Source organism: Ostrinia nubilalis, chromosome 20 (genome assembly GCF_963855985.1).
Source record: "Ostrinia nubilalis chromosome 20, ilOstNubi1.1, whole genome shotgun sequence".
In the NCBI taxonomy this organism is placed as follows: Eukaryota; Metazoa; Arthropoda; class Insecta; order Lepidoptera; family Crambidae; genus Ostrinia; species Ostrinia nubilalis.
In genome coordinates this window covers 4589979-4601860 of record NC_087107.1, presented here as the reverse complement: position 1 = coordinate 4601860, position 11882 = coordinate 4589979, and the positions used below count along the sequence as shown (strand labels likewise).

At 36.9% G+C, this 11882-nt stretch overlaps 2 protein-coding genes across 2 annotated transcripts; both read right to left on the bottom strand.

The window, feature by feature from the left end:
• Positions 1 to 657: 657 nt before the first annotated feature.
• On the bottom strand, positions 658 to 2642 carry LOC135081497 (transcription initiation factor TFIID subunit 12). The gene is made up of 3 exons (XM_063976211.1): positions 2300 to 2642; positions 1657 to 1849; positions 658 to 1187 (listed from the first exon to the last, which is right to left on the bottom strand). Exons 1-3 carry the CDS (start codon positions 2510 to 2512, stop codon positions 1060 to 1062), a joined length of 534 nt encoding a protein of 177 aa, XP_063832281.1. The 5' UTR covers positions 2513 to 2642; the 3' UTR covers positions 658 to 1059.
• A 292-nt stretch (positions 2643 to 2934) lies between these two features.
• LOC135081493 (nuclear RNA export factor 1-like) lies at positions 2935 to 7683 on the bottom strand. Its single transcript, XM_063976208.1, has 10 exons — positions 7323 to 7683; positions 6801 to 7131; positions 6586 to 6703; positions 6419 to 6491; positions 6188 to 6328; positions 5509 to 5707; positions 4987 to 5177; positions 4415 to 4621; positions 3989 to 4104; positions 2935 to 3111 (listed from the first exon to the last, which is right to left on the bottom strand). Exons 1-10 carry the CDS (start codon positions 7464 to 7466, stop codon positions 2955 to 2957), a joined length of 1677 nt encoding a protein of 558 aa, XP_063832278.1. The 5' UTR covers positions 7467 to 7683; the 3' UTR covers positions 2935 to 2954.
• Positions 7684 to 11882: the final 4199 nt, after the last annotated feature.

Here is an 11882-nt window from a genome sequence, read left to right as displayed (position 1 = left end):
GATCAGTTTAGTATTAATTAATAAAATAATAAAACAAGAAATTACCAGAACATTGCATATTGTTTCACTACATCCATAAATGCAATGTAAACAGTGTGGCTGTAGCTTATCAGATAGCTAGTTGGTTTGTCCACAGCACACGGGTTCGAAGCGTTTGATTAGTGGCATAGCCATGACCTAAAAACATATTATGTAGTAACTAATAGGCAAGTAACTTAAATAGTGTAGTAGACAATGGTTTTGGTTAGAATTTTAACAGTATTCAAATGTATTACAGTATTTCTAAATGTTATAATGTATTAGAATTCATTTTGACAGTGATTAATATCCTTTCAGGTCCAGTTTTAATATTATAAGTATACATTCCAAGTATAAATTGATTATGCACTAAAATTTTAATGTTTTTAAAGGCACTATTATCATCTGTGATTTATTATTTGACAGTATTTGGTAGGTACTTAAGCCTTAGGTTACATAGATTGTAACTGTTTTATTTTGTGATTTCAATGTGATTATTATTGTATTATTGTTTTGACATTTTTAATGTTGTGAATCAATGTTGAACACATCACCATTATACAATGTCATTAACATTATTAAATAAATTGTGTGTTAAAAAGTTGTGTTTTATTTCAAACTAAAATAAAAAGAGCTAGGTATCTTTAATTTAATGTTTTATTATTGGTTTTACAACAGGTCAGTTTTGACCATTGGTCATAGTAATCATTACTGAAGATATTAGTAATTAGCTTAATTTTTTGGATTTGTTTATTACAATATCTTTTTTCTTATTACAAAAATTGAAGTTTTTACTTATTCTATCTTATTATTATCACAAGTTAGGGCAGTGGAACAAATAGAAAATATTTTTAGACCTGATACCTACATTTTAATAAACATTATTAGACATAATACATAAAATAATAAACTTGTACTACTTACTTTTTTCACATGGACAAAAAAGTGACTTCCAAAGCTTCACCAAATAGTTGTTCTAAAGATTATGAGTTCACTTAAAAAAACCTAAATCATAAAATTATTGGACGTGAATTACTGAACTTAATATTTCTTGATAGTTTTTCTAATAAGGGCCATCCGCTGTTTGTGTGCCTCTGTGACGGCTGCTCTCTTGTACGGTCGCAGCTCATCGTTACCGAAGCCTGGTATCCACATGTTCCACTGTCTCTCTGTAATTACAAACATTCAGAATGGATAAACTTTGTTTAAATGAACCTTCATTAGTACCTAAACTATTTTGAAAAGTTTACAGACCACACGATAGCCGTTGGCTATCGTTTTAGCGCTCACCAGTTAGCGCCACTGTAGAGTAAGGTCCTGTCACTTGCTAGTAGCGAAGACAGTGGCACCAACTGGTGAGCGCGAAAGTGGTAGGAGGACTATCGCATTTGCACTCATCAAGATGGTGCCACTGTAGAGTAAGGTCCTGTCAATCGCCAGGGGTGCCAACTGTTATGTATAAAAACGATAGCCCTCATTGCATTCACACAATGTGACAGTGAAATACACAAGAAAGAAGCAAAAAACCTATTAATTCCTTTTTCAACCAAACACAAACCTTATTCTATTCTTGAGTGAGTTGAGTGCAGATTGAAACGTAATAATATTTTTAGAATACAGAGAAAACTTTATCCTTACCTAAATGTAACTGTACGTCTTTCAGCTCAACAGACGGAGCATGCCTATGTTTAGCCATTGCACAAGCTGCATTCAGCGTGGTGTCGATGAAGTCATCGGCCAACTGTAGCAGCATCTCTTCAACTTCTTCATCGAGCTGCACCGTTGGGTCGACTTCGCGAACTAGTTCTTGCAGACGTGGTCTACTGAGCAACTGCAAATGTTTTGTACATTAAAATATCATTTAGCTTTTTGAGAAACAATTACAATTTGGGAAGATAATTCTATAAAAGTGCCTCTTAAAAGAAGGTCAATGCACAAAATGTATGTCAGGCCCAACAGAACACAATGATGCAAAAGGGGGTTATAAAAGTAAAAAACTACACAAGTTATGGTGAATAAGTACTTAGCAAATTCCATGATTATCTACAATATAATACCATGATAATATTACAGTCGTACATTTTGTGCCAAAACAAAATACTGGTGATTTAGATTTTTTTTATTTTCCTTTTTAAAAATTAGGGTAAAATGATAAATTTAATAAGTATTCTTGTGTGTAAATCTACAATAAAATACCATGATATTACACTCGTAGGTACACTAATTTTCTTTAGCGAGAAAGGATTGGTTGTAGAACCGCCAAGTTCGCCAAAATATTTACCTGAGTAGTTTGATCGCCTCCTCCACTCTGGCCGATCTTAGAACCAACTTGAGCCTGAGTTCCCATCGGGCTGTGCTGAGAAGGAGACCCTTGAAGAGACGCAGACTGCAGTTGTGGGCTTTGCAATGGATTGTTCACGTACTGAATGGCACCCTGATTTATAGTTCCAATTGTAGGCATGTTCGCACCTTGGCCTAATGAATTACTAGACATTATCGTTAATTAGCAGGTATTTAGTAATTGTTTTTATGGTATTTATTATTTTTGTGGAGTTAACACGAAAAATACACAACGTGATTATCTGTCATTGTCACAAAATGAGATTGACAATCAAGAAGGCAACTGTTAGAAAAAAACACTAGTGATGCTCTAGATTCACCCCCAATATCGTGATCTCAATAAATCGATTGTAGTACCGATTCCAATTATCATAGAATCATTTTTTTTTCAAAAAGACCTAACATTTTATCAAAGTTATTGTTTAACCAAGCACTTTTGTTTCAAGGGTATGCTTTAATACGTTTGTTTAATTAATACTTAGGACGAACTTAATGCCACAAAGGCCTAAGCAGAAAAAAACGTTAAGGCAGAACATAGACTATGAGGCAGAATCAAAACGGGAAATAAATAAAAAGTTTTGTGAAATAAAATTTATTCAGTCAATGTGATCAATATCATCGTCGATCAGTGATGATGTGTCTGAAAAATCATCGTCCTCTATAAACTTGTCAAATGATATTTTATTGGTTTGGTAATGCGACATAAATACTTTTAGGGCATTCCTGATATCCCAACTTTCAATTCTCAGCCGACTGAAATAAGAAAGAACACAAATAATAAGTATTGCATATGACTCCAACAAGAATACAAGTAAATAAACACAACAGTAACTCCACACAAAGGTACAACAACCCCTTTTATGGTAGCGCCAAGGTAGCGTCATCTACATTTTGACGGCACACTTTCAGGAACGGATAAATTAATCCCATCAAAAACAATACTTGTCAAAAAAACCAAGTCTCGCAACTCAGTTGTTCTACGGTAAAAAGTTGTGAGATCCATGTAATACCAAGTCCAGGCCAGGAAATCTTTAACGTTTTACATAAATATATTGACTTGGCCATCGCACTAAATAATTTAATTTACACGTGTTTTCATGCGATGGCCAAGTCAATATATTTATGTAAAACGTTAAAGATTTCCTGGCCTGGACTTGGTATTACATGGATCTCACAACTTTTTACCGTAGAACAACTGAGTTGCGAGACTTGGTTTTTTTGACAAGTATTGTTTTTGATGGGATCTCATTTCTTTTTGTATTTTGTAGACAGCAGTTATGTATCTAGAAAACTGGACCGAAATTGAAAAATTTTACTCGACTTGGCGGTTGCACTTCCGTGCCCCCAAATATTTTAGTTTTTCCTTGATTCATACACCAAACACTACTTATATTCCAAATTTGAAGCTTCTACGGTACGGCCGTGCCGCTTTTTTGCTCGACTTGGTGGGGGCACTGCCGTGCCCCCAGATATATCACTTGTAAAATAGTTATGATTATATCGTAAGAGACTAACTTAAGATGCACTATTCCATACCGGACCGAAAGCAGCTGGCTGCCGATAGTATGATGCACGACTGGACTGTATTTCTTAAGTTTTTTGGAATCTTTTAACATGGAGTGTAACTTACGCTTCCGCCTCAGACTTCTTCAGATGCGTAATGTGCATGAACGCTTTGATGACAGCCTCCGATTCGTCGGGGTCTGGGTATATCAGGCATAAGTCGTTCAAATTCCTGATAGGATTCTGGAAAATAAAAAAAATGGCACCATTAGTAATCGAAAATATCTAAATAACTATTGCCCATTTTTTTATATGTAGCAATATTGCAAGTAAAATTGTGAAATTCGTCAGTGAGTTTTTAAATAAACAACTTGAAAATCGCCAAAAAGACTGCCTAAGGCGGGAATTGAACTCACGACTTTCCGTCAGTGAGATTATAATTTAACGGTAGGTTATGTTACATTGTAAAATACTTGAATTTGGGAACCAATAACTTTAAATTTATACTGATGAAGTTTATAATTTTACGGTGGCATAATACTCATGTTTTTACCTGAAAGCAAGCCTTAATTACATCTTTGCTTGCCCACGTCACGCTGAATATTTCGTTCGTAATAAAATACGAATACTTAGACTTAACAACTTCAACTTTGAACACGAAGGACCTCCGGAACTGGTAGTAACGGTAGTCTGGCTGTTTGATTGAGTTGTGGTTTTCTTCCCTGTATACTCCATCGACTATAAGGAATAGTGATTTGTTCTGAAAAGAAAAAAGTGAGACTTCTCAATTTAATAAACTTAAAAGGTATTAAAATTTAAGATTTTTCAATTTTTTTAGTCATATTTTCGATCAATTTTGCACTATATTGAATATTGTTTCTTTTTGACTCAACTAAATATTGCACTATATTGAAATATTCACTATATTGCCAATATTTTGAAATATAGTGCATTTATCCTATCGTAGACATATGGAAGCCTATGCTGACACTGCTGGAAGTAGACTTTTAAAAGCTGTTATATGATGATAATAATATAATCAACAATTAATTTTTATTCGAAAATAGAACTTATTACAGCCGCATAAGATGCTAGAGTCAACCTTGGCGTCCGTAAGTTACTTACGTTATGCAAGGTAACGTCAATAGTGAAGCTCGTAGGGTCATGCTGACACGGCGGCAGGTTGGCGAGCTGGTTCACGACCGCTTGCCGACCGCGGTATATCTTTTGGTTGTATAACGTAAATCGTCGCTTCTGCGGGTTTAGTATATTGCGCGTGCACTGACCATATTGCGGGATTTCTTGCTCTTCGTCCTCTGGAATGAAGAAAAAATGAATTCATTTATTTCATTATCTCTGAAATTAAATTCTTCATCAGTTGATATTTTTTTATTCAAGGAGTATCTCGCAATTCATTTAGATTTTATTATTTTTACAGTTCAAAGGCCGGTTTTTTGAGACAACTGATAGTTTTTAAAATAACTTGATAAATTGAACTGCCTAACTGGTGGGAACTGAACGCATGACCTTTCGCTTGCAAGGGGACTGTTCTTCTCTTGAATTTTTGGGATTTTGAAACTTTTTTCGCTTCTTCTTTAACTTGTTTAAATATAAATTATGTTTGAGATGTGGATAATAAATACATACCTGTGAAATTTGACATCATAGTCAGAGCAGCTGCAATATCATAGAAGGAGTCAATTTTCCTGTTGGATTTGTCATCGTAATAAGTGAAGTAAAGGGCCAGAAACTTTTCCACCACCATTTTGGTCTTCTTGTCTGGTGTAGACAAGTAGTTCCTGAAGAAAGGAAAACTCCATCCGTGTTGATTCACTTTAATGCCATCCTGAAAAATGTTTTTTTTTTTACGAAGAAATCAAATATTGTTCATACCATTTTACTTTGACACTTAAACTCATAGCAGACTTATCAACTCGAAAAGGGATCAACACCGTATCGCCTTTCGCGCACCGCACCGACCGTGCTATCGACCAATGAAATTCATCATTCAGATTTTCTGACGCGCCATGCCTGTTTCAATTTTTTGTAAACTTCGCACCCAGATTGCGGGCCTTGTGGCACGCGTTCCAGAAATCTCTCGCACTCCGCATGCGGATCCTTCGACGAATGAAAACGGTTCCCTGAATGCGGGCTCTGTGGCATTGCGTTCCAGAAATCTCCCGCACGCCGCATGCGGACCCTATCGACTAGTGAAATTGCGCCATAATTTTTAATGATGAAATATGAAATGAGAAGTAAAATATTTAAAATCTTGAAATTATTTTCTAGGAAATAGTTTCAGCCACTGTAGTATACAGATACTTACTAATTCTGACAATCTTGGGAATTTTATTGCAATATTTTTGATATATTCAATTGAATCTATGTCTTCACAGAGCGGATTCCCTTCCAGCCATAACTTTTCGATTTTGCTACTTATCCTGAACAACTCTTGCAGTGACGGTATCTAGAACAAAAAAAAGTTTCTATTTAAGTTCTATTTTTATTTTACTTTCTTTTTTACAGAAAAGTACTGTCTAAAAATGTTTCTACTCACATTATTATTACTTAAATTGATGGAAGTGAGGTCTCCTTTGATGAAGAAGTTTAAAATATCCAATGGTACTTGACTGTAAACATAAAAAATAATATTACAATACACTTATGGAACATGGCAGCCATTAGGTAATAATAACATGGTCTGTGCCAGTCTAAAGAGCATACCTTAAATTATTTTCACTCAAAATCAGTGACTTTGTGTCCCTTCCCATTCTTAACATTAATATTTTAAAATGTGATAGCAGTGTTATTTTGTAGAAACTTATTTTCTTATCTACAAATTCTGAAAGAAATAAAATGAGTTAATCAGTGCATAATTCGTTCAGGATTTAAATACAAAACTATTGAAACAAAATTAAGTAGCAATGTTTTAGACTTACCAGGGTCATTGCAGAAGTTAGAAAGATCTAACTCGCATTTTTCACTAAATCTACGACTGACCACACCACAGACAATATCCTCTATAGTCACGGTGTTCTGGAAGCAGTCTACAGAGTTCTTATCGTTAAACAATATATCTACGTTAAACATGTTTCGTTGGAACGGAAACATAAAGTCAACTTTAATCAGCCTCAGTATAAGACCAAGACTGCTTGTATAAAAGGAGGTGATTTCACTCTGCGACGAGAACATGACTGGTATTATAGCGGTGTTACAATACTCGCTGAGCGTGTCAAATAGCTGTGCTTCTGTGCCACTCCAATTGTGTACCTGAAATTTGATATTTAGTTTTAATTATTGAAACTGCTGTAAAATTTGTATTACATTTGAAGAAGTGATCTGTAGTAACAGTTCATTGTCGTTGAAAACGATATGAGCGATATTGGGATAAAAACAAGGGAACGTTTTAGGTGCTTTCTTATCATCAGTCAGTTCATGCAAAGGAAGGAAATAGTAATTACCATAACTTTATGAAAGGAATACTTTGCAGCTTCATCTTCTCTTGATAGACAGTTCTCGATATATTCGACGAATGATGCATTTGCTGTCACTCTATTTAACAAAGATCTTCTGTAATGTTCTAGTTGAGATCTTTTTGTAGCCATTTTATGCGGTTCTAACTTCTATATAGGTTTTTAGGTTATAATATCCCCATAAAACTAAAGTTTTATTTCAATGAATATGTGTACCAATAAATTCAGTCAGAGTAGCTTAAATGAAGTTAGGGACTTTATTTAAATGATTGAAAATTGTTTTGAAGGTGTAAATTACACAACAAACACCAAACAAATCTTCTTCTTCTTCTTCTTTGGTTTATGGCGATGAACTTGCGTTTTTTCGCCACTGAGGGCACCATAGAGAAAAGTAATAATACATTGGAGGGCACACTATTCCGCCAATGTCACGTGCGCAGCTTTTACACAGTGGTTGTTGTTATAAAAATAGAAAATTTTGTAGCTGCAATCTAAGCAAACTTATATACCTAAAACAAACAGACATCACAAATAAGACAACACAATACGTGAAAATAAAATATAAAAAGAACAAACAATTATGGGAGACAAAAAAAGGGATGGTGTTGTTGCACTTGCAGTGCAGGTTACAAATTAGGGAAAAAAAAAAAAAAAGTTACTTGTCACTCAGAGGGATAATTTAAAAACGTTTGCCAAATAGTACCATTCACCTACAAATTAATTTTGTTTGAGTTAATGAATTTAACAAGGGATTTTAAAGTGGAAGGGTTATTACAATTAAGGACACACTTAATGTTAGTAGGGAGTGGGAATTTTTTGGGAAGAAAATCAAACAAGGAAGAGCCAATTTTCGGACAATTAAAAAATATGTGGTTGGTTGATCCCTCGTCTAAGCCGCACTCACATAGGGAATTATCTTTAATCCGCATTTTTGCAAGGTGAACCGGGGTACAAGCATGACCAAGACGCAAGCGACAGATAATGGAAACAGTCCTTTTAGATAAGTGGTGATATTTAAAGAACCAGGGTCTTGTGGGAATGCTCTGTTGGATGTCTGCATAATATCTACCAGCCAATCGTTTAGACTTTTCCCAGTGAGTATTCCACGATTTGTAAAGGTGACTGCGTGGCAGGGAGGAAGCGTCATGCGCATATAACTTGTAATGTTCCAACGAGCCAGTGGTTATAGCAATTTTGGCGGATGAGTCTACTGTTTCATTACCAGGAATTCCTCGATGACTTGGGATCCAGGCCAAAACGACTTTTAAATTCAGCTGATTACACTGATATAGGGCTTCTCGAATTTTGAAAATTATTGGAAATTTGGATTTGGATTTGAAGGGATTGGCTAAAATGGATTGAAGACAGCTTAGAGAATCGGTGAAAATCAGAGTGTTATTGAGTTGATGAGAGATTATATAGCGAATAGCTTCAAGTATAGCAACAGATTCTCCGGTGAACACTGATGTAACAGGAGGACACTTAAAATTCAACGTTATTTTGTATGCTGGGATCCATACTGCAGCACCTGTGCATCCTCCTTCGTCCAGCTTAGAAGCATCAGTATATATCTTGAGCCAGCCTTGCCATTGTTCGGAGACAATACTGATAAATTCTTGGCCTGCAGAACATGAATCTTTCGTTATACCAAAGTTTAAAATAATCGGGGGATGGTAAAGTAGTGATTCAAAGCTGTTGGAGAAAAGGGGATTCAATGTAATTTTTTCAATTGGAGTGGGGAGACGGTTAAATTTCTGGTAACTTAACAAGATACATGGCAAACTCCGGGAGGGGTCGTTGTTGATCAGTGAAGAGAGGAGGATTAATTTGTCATTTAATGGGTGAGTTGAATTTTGAGAAACTTTTAAATAAAATCTGTCACTGAGGTATTGTCTACGCAAATAGAGGGGAGGTTCCACGCTTTCAACCTGTAAACCGTTGATAGGCGAGGATTTCATAGCTCCCAGTATTATGCGAAGACATTTAGATTGGGTTTTAGTAATCTTATCGAGGACGGATTTGTTACAAGGGTCTAACAGAAATGAAGCATAGTCAAAATGGCTACGAACGATAGCATTATATAGTAGCTTTTGGGAATAAGGATGAGCACCCCACCAGGCACCCGAGAGGGCTCGAAGAATATTTAACCCTTTTTCTGCCTTTCCAAGGATATAGTTGAAATGCGGGATACCTGACAACCGGGTGTCAAGAACTAATCCCAAAAATTTTACTTGATTGTTGCAGGGAATGCTATCGCCGTTCAATGATATATCTAAATTTGGAATGGAACGTTTTCTGGTGAAGACAACGCAACTACATTTTTGAACAGAAATTGAGAGTCCATGGTCTGTCATCCAAGAGTTAAGGTAATCTAATGCTGAGTTTAGACGAGAGCTTGCTTCGTTTATAGATTTGGAGGAGTAATACAGAGATATATCATCCGCGTACTGCAGTATGCTGCAGAAAGAGTCAACTGTTCTGTTTAGGTCGTATGTATAAACGCTATAGAGTAGGGGACTAAGCACAGACCCTTGAGGGAGGCCTTTTCCATATTAAACGAGGAACAGAAGAGTCTTGGCATCTCACCGTTATTGATCTAGACATCAATGTGTTACAGATGAGACGTACCAGTTTCTCCGGGATACTCAGCAAGTGCAATTTTTGCCTGAGCAATGGGAGCAAAACGTTATCATACGCGGAGGCTATTTCCAGGAAAACACCAACAAGGAACTCTTTATTTTGGAAAGCTACTCGGATATCGGTTGTCAAGATGCTCAAACTATCAAGAGTGCTAAGCCCTTTACGGAAGCCAAATTGGGACTTAGGCAAGATGTTGCTGGATTCTAAGAACCATTCTAGGCGGTTTTTAACCATGTGCTCCATTATTTTAAGAAGGACGGAAGAGAGAGCTATAGGACGGTAGGAATTGTGGTCTGAAGGTTCTTTTCCTGGTTTGGGGATTGGAATAACTATCTGTTGTTTCCAAGATTCCGGAAGAGAACCTAGATCAAGAAAAGAGTTAATGGTGTCGAGAAAGTAATGTTTGGCTTTTTCGGGGGATTTTAATATAAAAGAGTATGGGATTCCATCTACCCCTGGGGAAGAATCCTTTAAACCGTCAAGAGCCAATGACAGTTCTTCAAATGAAAAGGGCCTATCGAGGTTGTTTGTATGAGGAAGAAAACTACTGGGAGAAGGGAAGCTATCCATGAAAGGAACAAAAGGAGGCGCCAATTTGTCAGCGAAAGAATTTAACCATGTTGAGGGATCATTTGAAGGAGCATTCATTGGTAATAAAGACCTGCGGTATCTTTTGATATGCTTCCAAACTATTGAGGAAGGAGTTCTTGGAGACATAGTCTCGCAGAACTTAATCCAGCCCTTTCTCTTCTTTTTGGCCAGAAATTTTCTGGTTTGCGCAGCAGTTTTTTGGTAGAAGATGTAATTCTCCATGGTCATTGAACGATTGTATCTTTTTTCAGCCTCTTTACGATTTTGGACACTAGCAGTACACTCTGCATCCCACCAGGGAGGTGATACCTTCCTAGATGGGTTTTTTGTTGGGATATGAGCATCAGCTGATGTCAGCAGGGTATTCACAAACTCCGAGTACACGTCAAGAGCGTTCTCGTTAGTGACATTAGGTAGGTCCTTCAGTTTTTCTCTAACCGACGCATAATAGCCTGACCAATCAGCGTTATTTAATTTATATTTTAATAGGGGAGGAGGGCGATTTATTGGAGAATTATTATTCGGTAGAGAAATTAAAATTGGAAAATGGTCACTACCGAACGTGCTCTTAAGAACGCTCCAGGAAAGAATTGAGCTCAAATTAGGTGAACAAAACGAAACATCCACGGCAGACGCTGGGTTTTGAGACGGCGCGCATCTTCTCGTTGGACAGCCATTGTTCAAAATGCAGAGGTCCAAATCATCCAAAAGATCCAAAAGCAATGATCCAGGGGAGTCAGAGTGATATGAGCCCCATGAGACGTGATGGGCATTTAAGTCACCCATAATGAGGACAGGAGGAGGAAGGGATATAATGGCAGAGCGTAATTCATTAATAGAGGAAGAGTTAGGACGAGGAATATAAGCGGATAGAAAGGATATGTCAAATACTCGCACGGCCACGACATTAATGTCTTGACTGTGCGAGGGGAGAGGGAGTTGGGTATAGCGGAGAGAGCGCCTTACAAGTAAGGCACTTCCCGCGTAACCATCGGTTCTATCATCCCGGAGGCACGAGTAACCTGATACACGAAAGTGTGAACCAGGCACCAGCCATGTCTCCGAGATGGCTAGGACCGATGGAGAATATTTATTAATCAAAAAAGTTAATTCGTGTTTTTTACGTCTAATGCTTTTGCAGTTCCATTGGACTACCTCTGTCGACATTATTATTGCAAGTTAACTGCGAGATTTGGGAAAGCTTTTGCGCAACGTTGGACGGTAAGGTGTTTTTACGGCCAGAAACAATTTGGAGGATAAGAGAGAGAACCAGGTCCAGAAGGTTCTCCTCTCCTAAGGAGGAAAAAGAGTCATCGC

Coding starts and splice junctions, on each gene's coding strand:
- LOC135081497 (XM_063976211.1), bottom strand. CDS start 2,512: ATGTCTAGTAATTCATTAGGCCAAGGTGCGAACATGCCTACAATTGGA. Junction 1,850..2,299: donor GAGGCGATCAAACTACTCAG/GTAAATATTTTG, acceptor AAACATTTGCAG/TTGCTCAGTAGACCACGTCT. Junction 1,188..1,656: donor AGACGTACAGTTACATTTAG/GTAAGGATAAAG, acceptor TTGTAATTACAG/AGAGACAGTGGAACATGTGG.
- LOC135081493 (XM_063976208.1), bottom strand. CDS start 7,466: ATGGCTACAAAAAGATCTCAACTAGAACATTACAGAAGATCTTTGTTA. Junction 5,178..5,508: donor TATGATGTCAAATTTCACAG/GTATGTATTTAT, acceptor TCTTCATTCCAG/AGGACGAAGAGCAAGAAATC. Junction 4,105..4,414: donor TAATTAAGGCTTGCTTTCAG/GTAAAAACATGA, acceptor TTTATTTTCCAG/AATCCTATCAGGAATTTGAA.